General features: G+C 39.3%; 2 protein-coding genes across 2 annotated transcripts in view; one reads left to right on the top strand and one right to left on the bottom strand.

Annotated features, from left to right (window-relative positions):
• The first annotated feature begins 1,877 nt into the window (after window positions 1–1,877).
• Window positions 1,878–3,091, top strand: RPP38 (ribonuclease P/MRP subunit p38). The gene has a single exon (XM_066316817.1). It carries the CDS (start codon window positions 2,072–2,074, stop codon window positions 2,918–2,920), a length of 849 nt encoding a protein of 282 aa, XP_066172914.1. The 5' UTR covers window positions 1,878–2,071; the 3' UTR covers window positions 2,921–3,091.
• Window positions 3,092–6,732: 3,641 nt separating this feature from the next.
• NMT2 (N-myristoyltransferase 2) overlaps window positions 6,733–25,846 on the bottom strand; it is a 31,723-nt gene continuing 12,609 nt past the window's right edge. The window contains exons 3-12 of the mRNA XM_066316806.1: window positions 25,195–25,339; window positions 20,307–20,425; window positions 20,120–20,211; window positions 19,897–20,013; window positions 19,179–19,349; window positions 17,911–18,019; window positions 14,247–14,417; window positions 11,710–11,877; window positions 7,599–7,736; window positions 6,733–7,400 (exon numbers count right to left, since the gene is read on the bottom strand). Of these exons, the coding sequence (XP_066172903.1) occupies window positions 7,380–7,400; window positions 7,599–7,736; window positions 11,710–11,877; window positions 14,247–14,417; window positions 17,911–18,019; window positions 19,179–19,349; window positions 19,897–20,013; window positions 20,120–20,211; window positions 20,307–20,425; window positions 25,195–25,339 (1,251 nt within the window). The 3' untranslated portion in view covers window positions 6,733–7,379. The remainder of the gene's footprint in view (window positions 7,401–7,598; window positions 7,737–11,709; window positions 11,878–14,246; window positions 14,418–17,910; window positions 18,020–19,178; window positions 19,350–19,896; window positions 20,014–20,119; window positions 20,212–20,306; window positions 20,426–25,194; window positions 25,340–25,846) is intronic.

The following is a 25,846-nucleotide window of genomic DNA, read 5'->3' as shown; positions in this document are numbered from 1 at the left end:
GCCCACGGCGCGCTGTGGAGCGGAAGCGGCTGGAGAGTTCCCGGCGGCGGGGGACGTGGGCGGTGCTCCCCCGAGCTGCCTTCCGCCGGAAGCGAGGGCGTCCCGCGCTGGTGAGAGGTGGAGGAGTTCAGTGTTGGTTTTTTCACTCATTGCTCTGTTTCCTTATTCCTGCACGCTTGCTTTCCTCAGGAGTGCCCATTTTGAAAAGAAAAATGTAATCTTTGAAAGGTGAACATGTTCCATGTTTTTTTTCCTCGTACATGTCTTGCTGATTTTGCTTGTCAAAGGTCATCAGAGCATCCCTAATTGAAAGCTTTTAAAAGCGATAACCCGGCGCTCATTTCTTTTAAAAAAATCACAGGCTTCCATTCTAACTCGGTCACACGTAAATATTCTTGTGGTTATTTCCATTTTTTAGTTGTCACTGTGATGGTAAGCAAAAGGGATTAGATCACTGCATGAATGATAACTCCATAAAGGACTAATAGGTTAAATTGGCCCATCTTTATTCTTACATCCCAAATGCAACCATTCTGGGTGCTTGGGAGCTGAGGGAAATACCAGCCCTGTCCTCCTCAGGTGGTTTCTCCAGTTCCCACTGTTGGAGGCAGATAAGTGGGTTGGATGGACCATTTTGTGGTAGCCCAGGGTGTTTCATAAATTATTCTTGAGAGTACTTAAGAGTGCTGTGGTGGTTTTTTTTTTTTTTTTTTTTTTTTTGGAATTCTCAGTTTTACTGTTCCCTGAAAACTCCTTCACTGGTTTTGACTTTCATTTTGAGTAACAGTTCACATTGCATTGATACAACTCTGTTCAAGATGGAATCATAGACTATCCTGAGTTGGACACAATTCACAAGGATCATCAAATCCAATTTCTGGCTTTTCCAGTCCCAACTTGTGGATCACCCCCAGAATCACACCATGTGCATTTTTCTCCTGCTGTCCTTCAGATGAGTTTAACTGAATGAAAGCCTATCCAGATAGATGTTGCTTGGTGGCAGTACACTGGGGTCAAGATGGCATTAGTCTTATTCTATCAAGGTAGCTCACTATCAGTATTCAGAGAACTGGTATGACAGAATGGTATCTTTTGGGTGGCAGCCTTTAGATGTTCATGAGCTGTACATAAATGCAATCTGTATGTCTTCTTGGGTAACTAGGAAACCTAGGAGGGAGTCACGTTATGTTCCCCCTGATCAGAAACGTGAGCTGTGCTTATTCTGTAAGCTTGCAATGAAGACATTACTAGTTCCCAAGCAGCAGCATGGGGGCTTTGCAATTTATCAGGAACTGTCACCAGGCTTGACCTCGTGTCTTCACTGCTACTCTGGACTAGATCAATCAGAGCAAGAACAATTACGCTTTCTCTGCTCCTGTTCAGTTTTTCTCATCCCTGAAGGCAATGTCCAGGTGACTCAAAAGACTCCTTCTGAAATTCTGGAGGCCTGTAGGGGATTGCCTTCCTTCCCCAAAAGCATAACTATTAAAGTGTCTACAAGTTTCTGTCATACCTTCCAAATACAGAAAAATACAAAGGTGTGGACTAAAGACTGAAAAGAGATTTCTAAAAATCCTAAATAAATTCAGGTACTTGTTTCATGTTGTGATTCAGTTTTTGCCTTTTTTTTTTTTCCCCCTCCCTACAGGGGGGCACCGCAGCTGTGCAACAGTGAGAATGGAGTGATCCTTCAACCTGTGTGTCTGGGGATGGGTTGTTGTTTGGTTGGGCTTGTGGCTTTTTTATAGCTGTAATACCTCCAGCTGCTTTTGTTCAGCTTTATAAGGGTCTGTTGTCACTGCTGTTGCCTTACTGTCCTGTCCAGCATTTTTATTTATTAAAAAAAAAAAAAAAAAAAAGCAGCAGCTCCACACCTGCCTTGTGAAGGATGTTGTGAAGGATTGGTGCCAATGTGAGGAGGCTGACAGATGCCAGTATCACTGACATACAGTAATTCTCTTCTGCATTCCCAGAAGCTTCTGGTAACAATGTCCATAGCACATAGTGCAGTATTTGAACTAATGTCTTGCTCTTTCTTCCTCAGGGTGACAAAACATAGAACCACCTCAGGATGTCTGTAATTCAGCAAGGGACGGCAACGCTTCGGAAAGCAAAGAAAACCACTGTAAAAACTAGTCTAGATAACCCCTTTGTTTTCCAGTGGAAAACCATAGATGGAGAAGATATGCATTTTATACTAGACACCTTAGAAGAAAGGATTAAACATATTGGACTTAAAAAGATTGAGAGTCCAAGAAAGAAAAAACGTTCCCTTACAAAAAAGCAAACTGAAAGAAAGTGTGATGCTGGCACCAAAGAACTCCCTGCGGAGGAAGCAGAAAGCCACCAACAAAAACCAGGATGGACTGACATAATTATCAGAAGGCAGCTTGCTATTGGAGTTAATGAAGTTACAAAAGCATTGGAAAAAAATGAACTTCTTCTCTTGCTGGTGTGCAAGTCTGCCAAACCCGCCATGATCACGTCACACCTGATCGAGCTGAGCGCGAGCCGCGCCACGCCGGCAGGGCAGGTGCCACGGCTCAGCGAGACCATCGCGCCCCTGCTTGGCTTAACCTCCGTTCTGGCACTCGGCTTCAAAAAGCCGTCCGACAAATTCACTGAAGCAATTGCAGCAATAATCCCAAAGGTGCCAGCTTTGGAAGTGCCGTGGTTTCAGTACAGAACTGAAGAATCCATGGCTTATGCAGATACAGATTCTTCAGAAAATCTGGAACCCGAAGAGCTCACAGAGGTGCTGGGGGATAAGCTCACAAGTCAGAAGCGGAAGCATACGGAAAGCAATCGGCCTGATCTTTCAAATGTAATTTTGCAGCCTTTGAAAATCAAGAAACTCATCCCAAATCCCAATAAGATAAAGAAACCACCTCGCAAAAAGAGAAAAGCTTTTTCAGCGTAACTGATTTGTTTGGTTCTTTCTATTAAACAGATTTTTTAAATGCAGGATGGAGCGCAGTTCTAACTGAACAATTCTTTTAGGCTTTACAGTGTAAAGCTCTTCAGTACAAGGTGAACTTTATGTTGCATTTGGCTGAGGTACTTCCTGCTTTAATAAAGAATATTGCTCAGATTTGAGTGTTAGTGTAGTAAAGACTAAGTATTTTCATTTGCAGCTGGAGATCAGAGTTAAAGCCAGTAATGAGCGTGCCAAAGTAATTTCAAGACATAATTTATACTTCTCTGGAATTAATACAAAGCATTAAATGAACTTTGTATTTACACAGATGAACATGCTTTAAGCAAAAGAGATTTAAGTATAATTACTCAAACAAATAAATACCAAAAGTGAAAGTTTATTTAAACAAAGGTCCATGCCAGTATAAGTCTTTTAAAGCTGGGTTCAAGTAAACAGCACAGGCAGATTTCCCTTTTGAACTCTATTATTTGTTCTGCTGTACAATAATTTTGAACAATGAACTTGTTTTGGTCACAAATGTATGCAGATTTGAGTTCCATCTGATACGTGGTGCATGGTATGCTAAAGGAAAAGCTATTTCCAAATACAAACCAAATTACTACTGCTGCAGTATTTAAAAAAATACTTCTAAATGAAGTCTAAAGTTATTTCCCAGTAAATTGACATATGCCATATATAAAGTAGATGAGAACTATAACTGCTACAAGACTGAAAACATACCATGTAGCTTCTGAGTTTCCCTTTATTTTACTGGGGACTATGAGCAATTTCCTAATGAGGGAGTTGGATTGTAGGAAGGAGGGGAAATAGCACTGCAATTTAGGCAATCAGCCTAGGAATTTACTTGTAGAAGAAAGCATAAAATACCATAACTGGTAACTTCTGCTGTTCCTTCAAATTTACATAATGTTTTTTCAGAGATCTGTTAATCCAGACTTCCACTGCCATCCAGTAGTTCATCTGTATTTTGAATTTATTTAGAAATTACTTAAGTTCATGATACCAGCTATGAAGGCAGGCAGTAGCCATGAAGGCAGGCAGTAGCAATGAGCACTGATTGTGCAGTCATGATGCTCCTTGAAGTTTAAACAAAGCATTTAAAGCTACAATTTTTGTCTGTGTCTGAGGGTGCAAGAATAGGTGAGATTTCATTGCCTTGCTTCATAGTCCTTTATACATGTCCTTTTTTCTGGCTTTTTGGGTGCAAAAAACTTTGAAGGCATGCTAGCACTAGTGTGTTTCATTCCCAGGCTGGCTAACCATAGCATAAGAGTTGTAGCATTTACACAGAGCATAAGGATTAGCTTTGGTAAAGAACATAAGCACAGCAATCATCTTTCAAGCATTTCACTGCCTGCCCAGGTCTATTTCTGTCTTCAGGGATTTGGGTTCCCTCTGCAGATAGGAAGTTACTTTGGGAAAGAAAGAACAGATGTTTAAAAAGCCAGTGTGAAAGGTGGTAGAGCAAGCTTTACATCTGCCAATCCTTTGCAAACACCTATTAGGTTCTGAAGAGTCTTACCTTCATAGCAGGACTAATGCACACAGGTTCAACCTTGGAAACAAGAGAATAGTCTCTCCTATTGAGCTCCTGACAGTGGCCCCACACAGATAGTCGTCACCCTTTGTTTAGTACCTGCTTAGGAAGGCAAAGTGAGTTGCTACAATTTTCACCTCCAGAGTAACTGTCTTATTGTGTGGGTGCTGGCTTGGACACTTTCAAGATTCAAGTTCCTCTGTGATGCTGTGATACTTCAGCAAAACACTAAGGGTGAAGAGCACTCGGCAGGGAGAGAAGAGGCCATGCTTAACACATATCAGTCCATGAACAGAACTCTCAAAGAGCTGCTCCAACACTCGGGCTTAGATGCCTGCTTCCTTCATTCTCTGGCTGGTAATTTTTCTGCCTCAGCTACAGTGCTGCTTCTACAGGAGCATGTCTCTGCCTGCAGCCCCTCAGTGAACATGCAGAGTGAGCCAGACCAAACAGAAGTTTATCCCTTGGATTCAGAAGCAAATGGCACTACTTTACTAGAAGAGAGCACAAGACTGGCCACACTATTTCCTTCATATGCCCTAACCTGAATATTTAGGCAGAAGCCAGGCTGCAGGAAACCCACATTTAAGTCTGTCTTCTACATGGACATACTTGGTCCCATCATGGCCTCAGTTTTACAAAGGACAATACTTTGGAGGATCTGCCTTCTGATTTCAGAGGAGAAAACAAATCATCTGCCTAACATTTCTTCCACTTGCATTTTTTTGAGGGGAGGGAAGGCAGAGAACATGAACATAGTCCTTCACCTGGGCTATGATCACCTGGGCTGTCTCATCAAGGAGGTATCTTGGCCATGAGGACAGAGCTGTCCCACCTCACCTCTGGCAGCCCTGAGTGAGGACTGCTGAGGCTCTGCCTTTAAGAGCTGAACACGCTGAGCTCCTCTGTCAACCTCATCCCAGAGCACTCCATAAGAATGCCCTGCCAAGGAGGCACGTTCTTGCCTTTTAGCAGTTAAAACTTAGGTCTTTGATGGGGTCAATATTAAATCCTTCTTGTTACCTCAAGTATCACTACCATCAATTACATTTTCAGGCACTTAATTCTACTTAGGCCTCACACAGAGTCCAAGCTGTCTCTGCACCACCTGTTTTGACTGCCACTAGCAGAGAGGTATCAAGAGTGGCCAGAGATGTAAAGCCCAACTGCACCATAAGATCTCCCTTGAAGTCCTTTCAAATTCATGAGGTCCCGAGCTGGTGCACAACCAGGGGTCAAACAAACCACGTTCAGTCCCTTCCTTTGTTTGAAGGAGGTTGAATGCTTTAATCAGCTATAATGCAGTAAGGGAAAGTATTTATCAGTGTTTCTAGGGCAGAATCCTCCCACCACAATTCAACAAGAAAAAGAAACCAAACCACAAACCATTCACACAGTGGAAAAGGAGCAGGAAGAAAGAAAAACTCCACTGCTACAAGGTGGTGGGTAGGGCTAACAGTTATGAAGGACAAATTTATCTTCATGTACAGAATTAAACTTTCAGCAAAATCTGCTGTCAGAATTACAGGCATCTTTAAAAGGAAAGCTAGACATTTGCATTTCATGAGATATTCAAGTCACATTCAAAAGATGCTCACAGCACAGAGGCTTCACTACCACAATTTGGCACTTTCAGCTAGAACAGTTTCTTAACACAGATTTTCTCAGTTCTCATGATCTGCAGCATCCATGAGCTGAAAGAACTGCTATCATCTCTAGCTATGACGCTATGCTGGAATGCATATAAAGTGCTTCAGAAGCCACTCCCATTGCCGAGCATTCATGAGGGAATTAAAACAGCTCCACCCAACAACAAAGATCAGCCCTCCTACATTTCTGGAAGTGCAGTACAGGGACTTCCAAGGACTGAGGGCAGAGCATTTCTCTTCTGCTTACCAGCCACATATATAGCAAAACTTCTTGTTCCAAAGTCAGGATAAAAACATTACCAGGAACAATTTATGAATACATATTTACACAAGGTACTTTTCCTTAAAATTACAGACTTCATAGGAAATCAAAGTAGACAAAGGAATATGTGCAATTTCGCAGAAGCGTTGAAAACATTCAAACTATAAATATCCTGATAGCACTACTAAAATTCTTAGTTTTACACACAGGCTGATGTTCTACTGAGGAAAAACTAAGGTATTGTGCCACAACTGTAAATTAAGTACAGTAATGTATTATCATTCTGGCAACATAGATAACACCTGCACTGAACAGTGCGATACTGTTAAATCAATCCACTGATCTATTGAAGATCAAAGTACAAATCTGTATTTTTTATTGATTTGGCAGCGTTACTTATGGAGAAACAAATGCACTAGTTATACCAGTACATTGTCATACTGCTCCAGTTACAAAAACATCCAGGACTTTCATAGAGCTACAAACGAATTGTAATTCGTGATTTTTCCCCCAAATGATGATAACCATGTTAAGTAAATAAGCAAAGATACTCCAGTTTGTATCCTTCATTCTGTTACACTGACATACATACATCACCACTTAATAAATAGAAATGCAGCAGTTCATCCACATAATAGCAAATATTTTTGTACCCTAATCCACCACTGAAATTCAGTTTGTACAAAACAGTCTTTTCTACAGAGTGGAAAAAATACCTTCTTCTCATCCAGGTGCAAGCTAAGCTTTGAAACTTAAATGAATGTGCTTTTTATTCTTTTCATGGACAATAGAAGAGTTTCATGGACTGTCTGATCTATCTGAAAATGCATAAATTTGGTCACATGTGGATGTCTTCATTGATCAGATTTAATGGACTATTTCAGTATCACTGACGTTGTGCTTTTACTCCTCTTGAACAATACCATTTCAAGAGTTACGGAGATTAAATTAACTCAAACGATGACCTCAAGAGTTCTAGAAACATAAGCGTTCTCATTGTAATACAAGACCAACCTAAAGGAAGAAGAAAAACATAGTATTTTAGTTCCAATATGGTAGTAAATCTAAACATCAAGAGTCTTCTGCATCTCAACTATGGATCATAAACAGGGCCAATTACATTGTTTTTAAAACTTCCACCCAATTTTGGGCAGTGTAGATTAATGTACCATTACATCTAATGGAATTCAGGAACTCATTTTTCTCCCTTACCTTTTCAGATTCCATGCCTGGACACCTCCAGTTGTACAAGTAATACTGCAAATTTCCATCTCCAATCCCAAACTTGAGTTTTTCCAGGAATGTTTTGTTTTCCATTAAGTCTAGTGCATTGAACACATCAAATCCTTTCTGGCAACAGCAAAGCATTTTTAAAATTTTACTTTTTAGATTTTCAAATGACACACAAATACTTTTCAGAGTGGCATACAATATCCAAGAGACTTAGGCGAATTAAAAGGAAAAATATAATGGAATAAATCTTGCCTTTTAATTAGGTACATACACGAAGATATTTTCCCAATAAAAACTAAAGTATAACGCACAACTTTGCTTGAAGATTAGTTCCAAAAGGGTATGAATTTTAAAGCTATTTTCAGGGCCTAATGTCTGAAGAGTTCCTAGAACATTTTCCATTATTTTATCCTTAAAGATATGCATTTTTTACAGTCACATACAGTGTTTTGACACATATGGCCTATTCGAGTTGAAGCTGCATAAATGCAGCTTTTACTGTGTTTTTCAGCAATTGATCATTCTGTTAATGATAAATATATTTTTGTGATTTAGTCCTTTTCTGAAATGCCATTCTCTTTAGAACTCAAATCGTTCATGTGATTCTCCCTCCCCTACTAATGCACCCTCTACCAGCTCCTTTTTTCTTAGACCTCCCAAATTCACCACTCCATCCAACAGACATTTTTTGTCTCAGAAGAGCCACACGGCCAAATCAGTCCTGAGCTTTTTCTGCTTCAACACATACTCAAATCCTAACTCCTTACTGGGAACTCTTAACAAGCAGCATAAACCCAAGGTCAGTTAAGCCATTGCAGCAATAGCCATCGCATATGGAGAGCTGAATTTGCTTGGGGGTGTGGATATAAAAGTCCATTTATTTGCAATTAACTACAAGGGAGTCTGATCTAAGCTCCTGGGGTCCTAACAGCAGAAAGGCAGTGCACCAGCAGGACATGATATACTTTTAAAACAAAAGGTACAAAACAATAATGCTCAATTACTTAAGCACCAGAAGATGGGGTAAGGAACATTCTTCATTTAGTAAAAAAAAGATTTTTTTTTTCTAAATGAGCACCCCATATTAGGAAAAAAAGGGTTTGAAGAGAAAGAGCACTTAAGCTCTTCATCAGGACTATTTTAAAGAAAGTTGCAAAGCACAGACAGTGAGTTTAGCAAGGCCTCCCACTACCTTACACAAAGATCATTCTGTGTGCAGATGATGCCATGCTAAGTTAAATGTGCTGTGAAAAACACAAAGAAATAAGACAAATGACATAACAATATCTGACATTTGGCATTGAATGTAAATTTTGAAATATCCCAAGTTAGTAACAATAAAAGCAATCTCAAGGCAGGAAGAGAAGTGGGGGAGAATAGAGACACTAGATACAAGCACACAAAGCTGTGCAATTAAACACTCAAAATTCAAACAAAATTCTACAAATGTAGTTTTAATTCAGTATCTAAACATCAGCAGATTAGTTTCAGGTTAGTATCTTCTGAGAGGGATTAAAAGGCTTCTGTTTAAAGGTACTTTCTCCACAGCTCTGACAGACTAGTGAAGCAGATTCAGAAGAGAATTTCTTCCCTGGATTCTAGATCTTGAAACTTAGTGTCAGCTTCAACAATAAAACATGCAGGGTTTTAGAGGGATTATCCTGATGCAAAATCTCACACTCTCTCCATACAGAATACACAGAACCTAAGCTGGTAACTCCAAATTTCGGGTTTTACTTTGAAAGTCAGGTGTTTTGTCCTATAACTGCCAAACTAATTCTAGAACTCCAAACTAATTTTATACAGTGTGATATGGAGACAAAAATAAACACTAGCTGACATGCAAACCCTAAAAACAATTTGCTGAGCTGAATGTGTACCTCCAAAACCCATGCTTTGGAGTTAAAGAACAGAAAGGAGAAAGTGGTGTGCTGTCCCCAGACAAGAGCCAAACACCCCCACAGCCTTTGGTTTACTCCTCTCCCACAGGATGGGGAGAAAATAGAAGGAAGGCAAGACATCTTGTGAATTGCAATAATGACAGTTTAACAGAGAAAGCAAAAGCTGAAGGCACAAGGGAAGCAAAAAGAAGAATTCATTCACTACTTCCCACTGCCAGACAGATGTCAAACCACTTCCTGGGAAGCAAGATCTCAGCATGCATAATCATTGTTAGGGAACATAAATGCTATCACTGGAAAGCATCCTTCCTTCTTCCTCATTTCCTTCAGTCTTTATTGTGGAGCAGAACATCATTCAGCATGGAACATTCCTGTGGTCAGCTGGGGCCACCTGTCCTGGCTATGTCCCCTCCCAGTTTCTTGCCCACCCTCAGCCTCCTCACTGCAGGGGAAAGAGAAAGCCTTGAGGCTGTGCAAGCACTGTTCAGTAACAACCAAAACACTGGTGTGTTATCAGTGACAAAGTGCAGCACCATATGGGCTACTAGGAACAAAGTTAACTCCATCCCAGCCAGACTCACTATGTTTGTGAAACAAAAGGCTGTGAATAGGACTATGTTTATCTCACTCTTCCTTTGCCTTACCTCTCCTTGTGTAAAACTCAACTGCCAGATCTGCAACTATAATTAGGCATCTAATGATGCATTACAGGCCCAGCAGGTACTTAAGAAATCCACAGGTGTCTAAATCCCAGCACTGCAAAGGATATAGGATGATCCACTCAAAAGGATCATCATGGAGCTGCATGTCACATTGGGAGAGAAATGTGTGCAGAGGAAGGTGCAAAGCCCTGTGGTCAGAGCATGGAACTGCCTCCTCACCCATCCCACCCATGGCCAGAGAATGGCCAGACACACAGCTCCCTGTGCCATACTTCTAACTGAGACCAACCTTTCCCCACCTTAAGAACTATTACCAGTATTTTTAGCCACTCCTGAAAATTAAACTAGCTTCTCAAAGTCTGCCTCTGAACTTCCTTTTGAATAATTCTGGAGCCTGAATAATGGTATTTCCTGTAACTATCCAGGAGTTTTCCCTAAATACTTACTGAACTGCTTCTAGGTTAACAAACCTCAGCAAGCAGCTCCTGTCACAGATGGCAGCTCAGCTGCAGCGCTGCACGAACATAGCTGGGACAGACAGGTTGAAGTTTGTGTGGCTGCTTTCATGCAGCCTCAAGTCTGAATAGATGCAGCCTTTGCAGACCATCACTGGCTTCATCCAGAACCAACACAGAAATCCCTGTGGCACGTGCAGGCAGCTCTGAGCACGGCCTGCTGAAGCACTCCCCAGGAGGCTGTAACACCACCAGTAGTACAGCAGCAACACCTCAGCAGGAAGGAGGAGCAGAAAACATGTCTGTGCTCTGCAGCCTGCTGGGAATGGTTTGCAGAGTGGATGCTATGGACTGGATGAAGCCTGTGCAGTGCTTTGAACCACCCAGGGCAAACAAGTCTCTGCAAATTCATTCAAAGTGCTGTCATGTGCCATTGGTGTTAGCACTACGCTCCCATGAAACCCTAGTCATTAAGAGCTGAGTGACAGCTTTTCATTAGACAGTATTAACTCCCAAAACTCTTCTGTTTAAGAAGTTAATTTATAGTTTTTTCCCTTCCATTCAACCGAACATCTATCAGTATAATTCCATATCTAAGGGTATGCTTAAAAGGTACACCATGACAACATCTACAGCGCTTTACACGTAGCAATGATAAAATTGTAAAGCTCACATAAATAAATTTCTACCATTTTTAAGAATTTAAAAAAATTTAAAAAGCAATAGATACTTGATGGCGCTTATTAATTCATTTCCAAGGGAAATTATTTTAGTGATACTTTTCACTCTTCTGATACTTAGTGACTACGGTCATCAGTGTGCTCTTGAGTGTTTCCACAGTTCAAGCTATTGCAAATACTTTATGCATTTGTCATTCCCCAGCATCACCCAAAGTAAAAAGGAAAACCAAGCATACTCCTTTATATTTTGATATATATATGTCTCATCAACTGCATTCTGTGCTATAAAACTGAATGCACTGGCATGGATAAATTACACCAGTTCTTACCTTGCGTCTACTCCTAAGAATACTTTTGTGAATGAAGCAGAAAAATCCCAACCTACAACTTACCAGTTTAGCTATAATGAGTGCATCATTCATTAAATCCAACAGGGGAGTCTCTGTATGAATATTGTAAAAGGAATAGGCAGCTTTGAGGCTTTTATGAACAGGATGATGCATCACTGTTGAAGGTAATGTGTAGAAACTGAGGAAGTCTGTTAAAATACCATTTGAACCCTAAAAAAACCAAACCAAAAAAAGTCCATTAATAAGTAGTCAGTTACTGGTTAGGCTAATGTGATTGTTCTACAGAAAGCAATAAATGCAGTAAGATTCGTGCACTGTAAGCACTATGGTATAACAGCTAGTCTTAGCTAAGATTTGAGGAAACATTTAGATTTTTCTTGTCTATTACACCACTAACATTTTGAGAAACAATTGTCCAAGCAGTAGTTTGCTACAGAAAAAGCTAACAAAGCTCATTTCCACTGAAAGTATTGAAGCTTTCTTCTGACTGAACCCATTTTTAATAAAATATTCTTAAAATATTACAGATATTTTAAAAATCTGATGACATTCACATCAAAGAATATTTTTTTCATCTTTCAATAAGAGAGAAAAAACATACTGTGCTGGTATACAAAGCATATTTAAATATTACTCAACAAGAACAAAGTATCTGCTGGACAACAGTGCTAAATCACACTGAAATTCTAATAAAACCAATAGTCATCAAAAAAGGTGTTTTTACAGATAACTAAAGTATACTACATAAAACTTTTTAATTTCACACCTCTAAGAAGTTTGCCCATCTTCAAGAGTGTGCATTAGTAGGAAATAGTAACTAACTATTACATGGGTTATGAAATAGTTATTACATAGGTTACAACTAACATGCTGAGCACAAAAACTACCCAGAGTATCTCCAAGAAAATAAGGCAAATGCAACACACAAAAGCTTTGTTGCTTTAATTTTGAATGACTAGTAACCACTAATTAGAGTTCAATGAAGGACCTCACATGGCTCCCTAAATTCACAGTACTTCTACAGTAAAAAGTAAAACAGTTGAACGTACCACATGCAAAAAAGCTTTTGTCTTAGAGCAGGTACAGATTCTGAAGTAGAGTAATACTAACTACAAGGAACAGAAAAGTTATTGAGTCACTCACTAAATTCAATAAGAATGAGGAAACTATTAACTCATAAATTAAACAGAGTATTTTAAGGTTTTAGATCTGTACATAATAAAGATGACTTAAAAGTCTGACAGTAGCTTCTCCAGATCACACAGGTCTTAAGAAGATTTTAAGCACTAACAAACCTACATTTTGTATAGTAAAAAGCTAGTCCAAGAGACAGCATAAAACAAGTTAGTGAAGACTCTGCTGTTTAGTTAATATAGCACTGTTAATGTCACATTCATGCTAATCCTGGTGCTTGTGCAACTCTCCTGTAGGCTTCAACTCACAAAGCAAGCCAAAAACCAACTCATGGAGTAGGGCAGAGGTCAGGGAGAAGCAGGAGTGGAGAAAAAACAAGGGACTATTAAATTAGACCATGGAAAAATCCAGTGAGGACTAGACCCACTACAAAGTAAGCAAAAAGCTAAGCTTGGACAATAAAAACTGATGGGCAGGACCACTCATCTCCAGCAGCTCTAGGTTTCCTAATTCAGCTGAGGCTCCTGCACAAATTCAGGTTACAGTATGGGAATGCTGAGCTTCACAACCTAAGGCTTCTATGAAGAGAAGATTTAGGGATGTTAGTGCTGATCATTTTTAAATAATGTTATCACTTTAAGCAAAGTAATACACTGGCTAAATATGCTGTCTACAACTGATAATGTATGGACTTAAAGGGAAGGGTGTATCTTTCCACTAGCTTTAGTGCACCTATTCCAAATGTGTCTGGGAGATTTCCAATCCAAATGCTAATCTATTTCTGCACTCCTTATTTTGGGAGGAGCACTATGGCCAACTCTTTGGAGGGTGGAGGTGGTAGATGTATATATATCTATATATATATATGCAAATTCAGACACATATACATACACATTTTTTTTTACTGGACAAAAACTGAAGTAAACTATCAAAAAAACATAATTCCCCCAGCAGGGAATTATGCCTCTAAAATTAGTTTTTTTAAAAAAGAATTTTGTAATGGTGTATGGCAGAAACATGTACACCTGGGAGAATGATAGTCAATTCAAACCCCATCCTTTTGTCAGTCACAGCAGTATTTTTCCTTTTCCCTAGAAAAGGAGGTTTGAAGACCACTGCTTAGTATCATGTCATAGCTCTGTAAAAAAGTATCAAGAAATGCAGTTGATTTAAAATATGTAGGGTTCTTGACAAGATAGTGATATTTTGATATTTCATAATTCTTCTTTAAGATATTCTATTTTAAGAGCACTGCAGTTTGTCACAGCCAAATATTTTCTTATTAACAGAATGTAATACAAAGAACAAAGCTTGTACTCATGGTATCAAATTCTACCTATAACACACATATTTCATACTGCCTGCATTTCAAAAACTTGATGGTGATATGAACTACTGTCAGTGGTACTCACACACACATTCATATATGTTAGTGCATATTTTACCTCTACCACGTAAGTGTCAATAATATGATCCCGAGGAAGGAACCAGTGGGCCACCTCTTCTTCATCCATCACAGGTGCAAGATTAAACTGTTTCAAATAAGTATTGATTAATTCTTGTACTGCTTTAGTATCTTTTTGTTCCATTGGTCTCAAACCTGAAGTCTTTGTGGCCTTAGTGTAAAAAAAACGAAAAATAAATGTTAAGATGTTGAAAGGAAAACTGCAAATACAGCAAAGGCTGAAAGTAGGTTGCAGAGTCACTCCACTTGCTATAATGCATTCATTATTAGCCTACTTTATTCCAGCCACCTAATTCATTATGCTATTTCACAAAAGGCTTTCAATCAGAATTCCCTCTCTTCTAATTATTGAGACAGTCTGGGGCACTTCAATCTTTTTACTTCATTATTGAAACAGCTTCATTTCTCCAGAGAAAGACATACCATCACCAACTGCCTACACTTTGTGCAGTTAATGTGGGTTTTTTTTAGGTCAATCTATTTCTTATCTTTTTCTAAACTACCTGGGGCCCAAGACACAGAAACAAAACAAAGAAACTTGCATATCAGAAGTAATCTCAAGACAAGAACACAGGTAATTCAAACTTATGGAAATTACACCAAGCTATACACAAATGTCAGCTGATTAAGTTTAATTAGAAATTATTTAACAAAAAATATTCTACCTGTTTTAGCACTTGTAAACTTTCTTGCTAGCCTTCTATACAGGCATAACTGCTACTCTGTTAACAAGAAAGCTTCTCATAACTTACAGCTGCCTGAAATTAAAAACCTATTTTAACAAATAAAGTTATTTTTCCAACTTTAAACATCAGAAAAGGAAAAAAAAAAATAGCCCCTTCTAGTACTATGCAATTATTGTTTAAACAAGTGAAAGTGATTGAAGTTTTCTTCCCATCTTTTGCCAGCCTTCCTGGATACTTCCTTTTGGGGAGGCTAATGCTTGCTCTCTTCAGTGCTCATTTATCGTGCTTCATCTGGCTGAGCTACATACTTGGGCACGTACCACATTAATCATAGCAAAGTCGATTGCAAGAGCAGCCAGGTAGAGACTTGATTACTGGAAGCCTGAAATTAGTCTAGCTGATTATGCTTTGCCCAAAAGGCATTATTCTGGGGGAGGTGTTTATTCACACGCTCTGGGAGTCAGCACCCAGATGAGAAATCAAGGCACATCAAGGCCATAGCTCTGACCTGTGTATTACATTTCAGTCTTCCTGTTTTTCTAGGCAGCCTGGGACTATGGTTTGGCTCCACCACAACACATCATCTATATTTTTAAATGCCTTTATTCCAGACGGGTGTACACCTTACATACAGGAAGGATGGAGGAAAAGTAGATGGGCTGGAAGATCTTCCCCCCACCCAGTGTTGCTCAGAATGGCCACTAATAAGTGACTATTTGCAATCCCAGAGGTGAGGGGAAAGTGTACAGAACTGTGCTAAAATTTGTTTCTCTGCTGGACTGGGCATGTAATCATGTGACTGTCCAGCATCAGGGTCTCAGCTGGTCAGGAAAAGACAACCGAGACAAACATACTCCTGTCTTGATTCTGAACACAGACGAATTTTACTTCTTCCAGAAAACTCCTTGCTCAAGAGATTAAACACTCAGGAAAAAAAAAAAAAACACTTTTTATTTTTTTTTATCTATAGGTACATGCACAGCCTTTAGGGAGGGTGATATTTATTAATTACAGTATTTATTACACCTGAAAACCTTTTTAATTCAGGCTGTTCAAGTGATTAGGAATGATTAATTCTCTTAAAGGGAGATGAGCTCCTAGTGGCAATGATATTCCAAGGACACTAAGAAAAGAGGTTAAAATGCAAGAAACAGTGTTTGGTGCTCAGAACAGGACAGCATGGTCTGAACGGACAAATTTGTTTTACAGTAGTGTCTGTAACAGCCTGAAACTGAGGAAAAGAGCCTCAACAGAACTTAATCCCTTCCTCAGGAAAAAAGAAAAGGCCTCCAAATAAATCCAAAGCATAAGACCTAAAGAGAAAATATCAGAACCAAGATGAAATCTTTTTTTTTTTCCACTCAGAAGCTCCCAAAACCAACCTAAAAATAACGAAAATCCTGAGGTATATGGACTCCTACATCACTTAGTTTTGGAAGCTGATTTTGAAAGCACCTATTTTCTATTTGCACTTCTATGTACAGTGTATGTTTTCCTTAGCTATATTTGATTGATGAGATAGGATATATTACTTATTATCCCTAATTCACTTCTCTGTTGAAACTGGGGCTTATGATAAAGGAAAATCTTTGGGATACAACTGCTATTTCTAATGACTCTCTACAGTTACACCTTTGGTACTACTAACAAGATCCTTAAACTATTGGCCCCCTGAGTTCTTTCCATAAGCAATGTTACTAGAGTTGCCAGCAAAACATACACTTGGAATTGTATATTGCACTCTTCAGACTGTTAAAAATGTCTTCAAGATTTGATGGAAGCTATATTTAGCTGTCCAAGATTAAAACCCAATTAATTTGGTTATTAATTCTTAAGCTCTGCAAACTGCTGCCCTGCACGCAAGGGAGAAGCTGTGTGTGCAGGCACAGGTGGCACCAGGCAGAGCAGGAAACGAAGCTCTCTGACAGCAGCAGGAGTACAAATCAAGGTATGGCATGTGCTTTATTCCAAGGGCTGTTCAGCCTACTGCTCAACTATCTGAGCAGTAAGAGAATCTGCAGCATCAAGTTAAATATAGCAACAGACATAGTTCTGCAAAATCAGATAAATCATTATAAAGTGTGAGTGAGTAAGGAAAAAAGCACTGTTTATAACCAGAAGAAAGGATTTGTTTAAATAAAGAGAACTTTACTGATAAGGTACAGGTAAGGGATACTCTGCAATCCCTTCAAAATGTAGCTTTTACACGCAAATAAATTTTTTCAGACATAAACCTCATACTCCATACCTCATTCTACAGGCTATTAATTACAGCAATGAGATTTTTTTAAAAAAGTACATAGTATTTACAGTGACTTGCCCTGTCATGGAAATGCACCCTAAGGCTTTCTGCAAGCTGAACTATTAGCTGCAAACATGAGAAAAAAGTATTTTTAACTATTTTCTATGCCAGAACACTTTGTTTTTTGCTAGACCATGCAAACTAACAGTGCACAACATACTGAAGTGGCTTTTCCTGAGCCTGCTCAGTGCGGGCTCTATGACAGTACAGAAAAAAATGTGAATTAGAGTGGAATCAACAATACGATTGTATTAAGCCAAGTTGCTGATGGACTTCTCTGAGAATTTCAAGGCATGAACTGTTGATTTTCTGTTCCAGTAATCTCTTACCAGATTAAACATACCGAGAATAGCCTTACGCATCTCCAACTCAATCCCACATGTTTGTGAAGTCAAGCTTTCTGGCTTTTTTTTTTTTTCCTTTGTTTAAGGATTTTAGGTCAAAATTTGTATTTTCTCCAGAGATCTAGATTTCCAGCAAGTCTCTTCTGTTTAGTATAGCCCTTAAGGTCTTTTTCATCAACCAGAGATTATTTTTTTTTTATGTCCTGCATGCACTGCCTTTACACAGAAAAGCCTGTGCTGTCAGAGACAGATGGAAGGTTATTTTGGGCCTCACGATAACTGTGGGGATTCTCTAGAAGTCATACTGCTTACATCAGGAAGTCTGTAGAGCTTCATTGTTCTCTGTAGAGTCATGTTTCTACTCAAATGTGAAAATTTCACCTCCACCAATTTTCTGGGATTTAGTGATCGATGCCAATACCTGGAAATACAACCAAATAATGAATTTAAATAGTATTTCAAGTGTCAGTGTCACTTGCATCCATTGCCCTGCTTTCTTGCTCGCTCCTTTTCTACTCTCCAAATTTGTTTTTGAGCAAGCCTGTACTGTGTCTGTAAAAAGGCTGATTAACAAAAAAATTAAGGAAAAGCTATATCCAAGCAATAGGTTTAAAACAAGCCTCCTACCACAGTATTTTCAATCTAAGCAAATGCTTTTTGATACAGAATGAGTAAGGACAGGGCTAAACATTTTAGCATTTGTCACAGCCCTGATGAACTCACCATATGTACATACTAACATTTATTTTCTTGTGCAGACAGAACCCTATGCTCATGTCTAAGCTTTTTTTTTTGAAGGAGCTCTCCCCCTTCCTGGGAAGTCATTGTGCAACAGAGCATCTCTGGTTATTCTAACACAGCGTAGCCTTTTTTTTCCCCCATCATTCCTTAGAGAAACTTACAAGATCTTTGGTGTTGATAGGTACAAAACAATTTCAAATCAAAAGGTACTCTGTCCTCCAGAAGTCTGGAGGAACAGCTCGACTAAAAGTGCAGGAACTGAACTTTTCCTAGTAGAAATAAAATCCATTCCAAGCAAATGAAATTTTATTTGACTGTAACTCTTCCCATATGGTAGTGTTCCTGTATTTAACCAATGCAAATGAAGTCCTCCTTTCCCCAGGGAAGATGAAAGTATTTCACAAAAAGGCAAATCATACAATTACCAGAAATGCTCTGCCATCTCTGGCAAGCAAGCAGGTTAACAGGGAAGTGTCCTAGCATGGACACAGGCTGCTTGAAAAACACAGGTACGCAATGTTGTCATTGCTAGCATGGCTGCCACCAGAAGGTTAACAGAAACATCTGTTAGTCCATTTAAAGTATGCTAAACAAACCACAGATTAAATTTTAGTGAGAGAAGCTGTTTTGTCTGAGGCACTGGGAGGGGAGGGGGGGAAAAAAACCCCAACACCAAAAAAACCAATACTGACAAACACTCCAGCCTTCACGTTAGTCAAGGCCACAACATGTAATACCTTTGAATTTTATGCGTTTACTGTTTTTAGACAATTACATTAAATTTTCTTAAAAATAACTGTTACAGGAACCAATATTATTAGGAACATCACCTAGGTTACCTGCAAGTGGCCACAGGTTTGGGAAGTACCACTCCAGCCGTGTAAACAGCCTGAAAAATTCCTTCCAAATTCACTCTTCTGGTTATTTCCCGAATCAGTACAGGTGCCACCCGTTTAGATCTCAGTTTCTTATGGACACACAGAAAATTGATTTCTACCATTTTCTTCACACTAAAGAGACATTAAGCAGTGGAAAAATTAAAGAGAGTTACACATTGCATGCTTCCATTTTTATAATTACAGTTTTCCATACTGTGACAGAAGATACTGAAGTAAAATAAACTTGTCTGTGACAAAGTACATCTGCAGTGAACACTAATCTATGACAAACTGCAATAAGCTATCTCTAAGGAGTTTGCAATAGTCCTTTACCAGAGCTCTATCAAGACTTAACTGATTGCTTTACTTTAAGATACAGTATAGCATCTAAGCAATGCCACGTGGTGTCAGCTGCTTTATGCAACAATGCTTTATGTTTGTCAGTGTATGAAGACTTGGCCAAGAAGTCCAGCTGATCAACTATAAATGCTTTTCAGCAGGGTCAGAAAATTGTACGGTATTATTTGTATCATCCATCACTAAGAAAATTCCCTAAATAAATACTGATGTTCTTCACCTCATTCTCTCTTTTTAGATTTTCCATAGCAATGGATACCAGTTTAAGGTTTGTTTTGTGGCATTATTCTTTTACAAACACAAAAGTACTGGTGCATTTTACCTGTCATAAATACGAATATTTGCAGGGATGGCACTTATGAATCCTACCAGTTTTTTGTTTGAAGACACTCTAACCCCACAGTGCCACTGCGGTAACCAGCCCGGAGGACGTAATGCCCTAGAATTGATGACAGAAATAATTACAAATTACTGCCTAAGAAGATGTAATAAAAACACCCTTCATTAAACTCCAGCCAGAACAGAATGTGGAACTTGCTACTCACCACAGAAGAAATTCAGGTGAATAATCAAACCTAAACATATTATCATCATCTTCTACGTAATTCTCATTTAATAGTGTGTATAACTCCTTCAGCTGAAAACACACACAAAAAATCCAAACACTTATCCACATATCAATCAGAAAAAACCTGAATTATTTTAGATACATACAAAAATTGTTCTACTTACAACTTCAGCATTGCTAAGATCCAGTGTGTCCCACATAAAACCTTGTGGCAAAGAATATGGCTCTAGGCGGACATTGTCCTTATCTGGTTCAATTGCACCATGTGAAGTTATAACTTCATCTTTTGAGGGAGGAGGAGGAAAAAAAAAAAAACCCAAAAAACTGTTACATTGCTAGCTTTCCTAACAGCTCTGTAAACTGCATTTAATATGCATCATGTATGTCTTCATAATTATCTGAATGGAACAAGAAGCTTTTAAAAAATGCTGAAAATATTAGCATTATTAGTTTACACTACTTCTCATTCTCATAGACCACATTCAGACTAATAACTATCTCATCATAGTATTTATAGATATGTACAGAACCACTCTATCTCAACTGATAACCCTGCATTTCATAACACAAGAGACAACAACTTATCAGCACCCAGACAGCATTTAGCCAGCCACAGAGATCCACAGCCTCATAGTGAAAACACGTACTCAGAGCTAACGAGCTATGCCTCAGATCCTGTTCACCACTGACTTGAACAGACCTTAACTCAACAGGATTACTCAGGAGCATGTGACATAACAAGGCCAAGGAATTTAAGAGATACTAGTGGTATGTGAAATGGGTTCCAAAAATCTTACTCAAAGGCATGCTTTCTTCTCCTCCTTTACTTTACTGCTCCAGTCTTCAGTATACACTTATAAACTGCAGCTGTTCCTCTTCTAAGGAGCAGCAGCTATTAAATCACAGAATCATTTAGATTGGAAAAGAGCATTAATATCAGTCCAATCACTAAGCTTACACTGCCAAGCCCACCACTAAACCATGGTCCTAGGCATCCTATCTACGTATCTTTTCAATACCTCCAGGGATAGTGACCCCACTACTTCCCTGGGGAGCCTCTTCCAATTCTCAACCATCCTTCAGGGAACAGATTTTTCCTAACATCCCATCTCCCTTGGCACAGCTGTCCTTGAGGTAATTTCCTGTTGTCATAATACTTGTTAGCTGTGAGAAGAGGCTGACTCCCACCTGGCCACAACTTCATTTTAGGTAGTTGTGGAGAGTGATAAAGTCTCCCCCGAGCCTCCTCTTCTCCAGGCTAAACAACCCCAGCTCCCTCAGCCAATCCTCATCAGACTTGTGCACCAGACCCTTTACCAAGTTTGTTGCCCTTCTCAGGACTCAATCCAGCACTTGAATGTCTTTCTTGTAGCACTGTCCTTTAAGTCAGACTACATTGTATGGGCTTTGGACTGTCTGACTTTCTCCCCGCATAACCTCATCATCCTTGCAGTCCTCATGAGTTGCCTGCCTCTCCTTCAAAAGCCATAAACTCTCATTTTCTCTCTTGAATCCCTCTGGTGGTGCATCTCCCCATCCATCCTTGGGCCTGCTCTAGGATCTCAGGAGTTCCCAGTAAGCCTTGACCAAACCAGCTGGGCAGTGAACTGTCCCTTGACTGTAACAGGAGCTCCAGCACAGTAAAGGTGGGAGTGACACTGTATCAGGATCATCATTTGCCTGAACAAGGGATAATCAGTTATTCCCTAATAATCAGCTATTCCCTGACAGCCTTGGAACACCATTTACCTGAACTGTAACCCAAGTGAAATTGTACCATTGCTACTGGATGGCATTTTTCGGCTTCCTTTTTTTGAGTGTGGGTTATGGCCATGATGGGAATTTACTGATGACTAAAGCAAATTGTCTTGCAATCCTATGAAGAGTGGTCCTAAGTGAGACCCTTTACAGGTCCCTGGACCGCTGCGGGCTGCACTCCCTCTGAGAGAGATGTCTCTCAGAGCTTGCAAACCCTCAGGTCTGTGATACTCTAAAGACCTGCTGAAGATGAGGCCTATGCTGACATCCTCCACTCCTCAAGGCTCAACTCCTACCTGCTGAGAAATGCAAGGGAGTTAATGTATGTCACTGGGCTCAAGGGGAATTTTTAACAGGCACCTTTGAACACAGAAGCATGTAAACAACTCCATGCCTGTGTGCATGCATGCAAGTTGAGTATAGTAGGAATGCTATTATCTAGAATCTATAATTAAGTGACACTTATAATTGTGTAAATCCTATTGAATTACTTAATAAATGCTGAATTAATAATTAAGTACTGCTAAACTCTTTTGTAGCCTTATATTTTTGCACCTGTATCCTTGGCACCCTTGACTTTCCCGCATCCTCACTTTTAATGTAAATAATTCTAAATTGCTGCTAATTCTGTTTTGCTATGTGTGCTTCATTGATGTAGTAAGTAATAGAGAGAACCTTGTCATCAAACTCTCTTAAGCTGCACTTCCACAAATGTACATTAAGACCTGCTTGTTGCCATTATCTTTGATGGTGATTCTTTAGGTGGCCCAAACCACTCATTCGCAACAGCATGAGCCAAAGTCCTGCCACACTGATCTCTGTCCCCATCGGCTCATCCTTTGGCACATGGGGACAGCCTATTCTCGCATCTTTCTTTCTGAAAGTACTTCCAGTCGTCCTGGACATCTTAGCCCTTCAAGACTGTCTCCCAAAGGACTCTGTCAACCAGTCTCCTAAACAGATCGAAGTCATCCCTCCAGTTCTGCTGACCCCCTCCTTACTTCTCTGAGAATCAAAAATTCTATCATTTTATGATGACTGGGCCCAAGATGGCCTCCAACCAGGACATCTCCCACAAATCCTTACTTTTCACAAACAACAGGTCCAGCAGAGCACCTTCCTAGTTGGCTCACTCATGAATTTTGTCAGGAAGTTCTCTTCCACACGCTCCAGGAACCTCCTAGACTGTCTCCCCTCAGCTGTTCTTTATTTCCAGCAGACACCTGGTATGATGAAGTCCCTATGAGAACAACAGCTAGCGATTGTAAGACTTCTGCCAGATGTTAAAGAATACTTCATCTGCCTCTTCATCCTAGTTGGGAGGTCTAGAACTGACTCACACCATGGTATCTTCCCTGTTGGCCTTCCCCCTGATTCTTACCTGTAAACACTCAACCATATAGTCAGCATCATCAAACTAGAAAGTCAAATATCCCTTTGAGCATGTATTTTTCCAAATTATACACAACCCTGGCTAATAGTTACGGCCTGCCATCCAGTTTGGAAGGTCATAATTATCAGCATCTTTAAGCAAACTTTGAAGAGTACCAGCAGCCCAAATATTACCGCCACTTCATGGCAGGTTTGGCGCAACTAAAGGACATACTGGTAATATTTTTAACTTGAAAGCCAGAGGATTCTGAAGTAAATTTAATGCAAAGTTCCCTACAGCATTTTCTTGAATTAACAGACTATTTTTTCCACCTAAACACACAAAGCATATCAAGTAGTGATGATTTCCCAATCTGTTCATTCAGAAGATAAAGAAAAGCTTAAAAAAAATCTCTGGGATTAAGAAGAAATTCATAGACATTGTTGGACAAAACATCACTGACCAAATTCAACAAAACATATTACTTCTGAAAAACACTAACAAATCATTTTCTGAGCCACTGTATGGGCCTTTTTAGCCTTGCAAGTGACAGACTCTCCTCTTTACCAGAGTGCTGTAAGATACATCAATTAGCCTGAACTGAACTCCTGGCACTACTGCACAGACACCTGAACTAGCTCTGGAAAAGCTTGATTATGGCCATGTTTGGATTTATACTTCAACTTATTTCGGCTAGGGTCTTTCTCCACTTAGGCTAGATTGCTGGTGACGATTGTTATCCCTACTTTATGCAGGTATTTGGATAGAGTTTGTACAGAGAAAAGCCATGGCAGGTCAATTCAATCCAATCCAGAGGAAAAAATGTGTATCCAGAGACTCTGATCTGGACTTCTCTATGCAAGAAAAGTCAGGAAGAAATGAGATTGCTTGCAGATTAAACCATAGCCACAGATTAACACAAAATGCTGCCTGTGGAGAGAGACAGTGAGCTAAGTGCTCCTGTGCCTTAGACTCTACCTTGTTTCTGCTTATTCTATACCAGTCTCCAGTGCAATGGAGAGAAAACTGCAGGACAGAGCAGCACCAGCCACTGTGCTGAGAATGTTTCACTTGTGGGGCCCCTAAGGTATGTTCACACTGAAAAGCTAGAACTGCTTAACCTGAAGATAATGAAAGCAGAAAAGGAAGGTTCAGAAAGCAGTGCAGAAAACAAAAGACAGTTAGCAATTACTTTCCTCAACAATGAGATTTACCAACTGTGTTATCAGGGATCAGATCAGTATAAAAATAACTCATCAAATTCATTACAAATTTAAAGGCAAGGAGAGATCACCTCATCATCTCGCTTGGAATCAAGAACAGAATCTGAAAAAGCATGTCTTCAAGGTAGTGTGCATTGTGGATAACATGAACACACAGCAGAAAAAAGAGTTTGTGCGTCAGACAAGTGCCATTTTCCACTTAAAGCTGTATGAAAACAATGCGACCTATGGCAGGAGAGTCATTATTTCTGTGATGGGAAATCCATTTATTGAAAAAAAAATAAGGAAATATAAGTAAACAAACAAAACAAATAATAATGATTAAAAAAATAAAGTTTACTCTTTGTCACTACCTAAGAGTTCTTACTTCTCCTAAAGTGGAAAAGACTTCTATGTTTATTGTTCAAGATTTCAGACCTAAAATATACAAAAGAACGCTATTTCAATAGCATTTCCCATTTTCACAAAGGACATCAGAATGAGACTTATTAACACTGTATCTTGCGTATTATCTGTGGGGAAGACAAGCACTTCCCTGGAAAACATCAAGAAATCCACATAAACTACACAAAAGACTAAAGATCCCTACCACACACAGTCCAACTTTATACCCATTTTAGAGAACATGCCACAGAGCTGGCACAGAATTTCTTTAGTGATTGAAAGACAGATCTTTCACACAGATCCAGTTAAACTTACTAAGTTTAGGTACAGGTTGCGTATCCCAAAACTGGTATTTACGTTTGGTAGCCTCATCAATATTCTTTGCTGGGCCTTGGCATGCAGAGAGCAGCTCCATTGCTCTCTGGATGTCTTGAAGCTTCTGCATTGGAATGGCTGGATTCTGCACACACAGACAAACAGAACAGGAAGCTTATTGAGTACATCTATTTTGTGAATAGTTGTACAAACATGTTTTTTTTTTTACTGTTACCTATTCTTACAGGTACTCTTGTCATCATGGTTAGTTTAGGTACAACGTTTGTAGACAGGAGGGTGGAAAAAAGTAAGGTGGGCAACAGGCAAGCAACTTCACAAATTAGTTGTCAGTAGCACTTGCATTTAATGTTTAATGATTAGGAAACATCAACATTTTTAACACAAATACAGCAGCATCAAGGTTGCTATATTGCAATAATAAATGCTTCTTATATTCCCTGTTACCCTGGTAAAACACAATAAAATACCCGCCAAAAAGTGTCAATTTAGGTATTTAACAATAAAGGTATCATTGGTACACATGGAGTTGTTTGAAGTTGTACTTTACATATACAATATAAAATAATATTTATATTCCTCTGGTTCAGTAGTAACTGGACATACACTGATGTGCTACAAATATCTGCTTTTT

This window comes from Sylvia atricapilla, chromosome 1, assembly GCF_009819655.1.
Source record: "Sylvia atricapilla isolate bSylAtr1 chromosome 1, bSylAtr1.pri, whole genome shotgun sequence".
Taxonomy (NCBI): Eukaryota; Metazoa; Chordata; class Aves; order Passeriformes; family Sylviidae; genus Sylvia; species Sylvia atricapilla.
The sequence above is the reverse complement of the archived record's forward strand: the minus strand, read 5'-3'. Positions and strand labels throughout refer to the sequence as shown.

What these genes read in the sequence shown, in the direction of transcription:
- RPP38 (XM_066316817.1), top strand. Translation starts at nt 2,072, where the DNA reads ATGTCTGTAATTCAGCAAGGGACGGCAACGCTTCGGAAAGCAAAGAAA.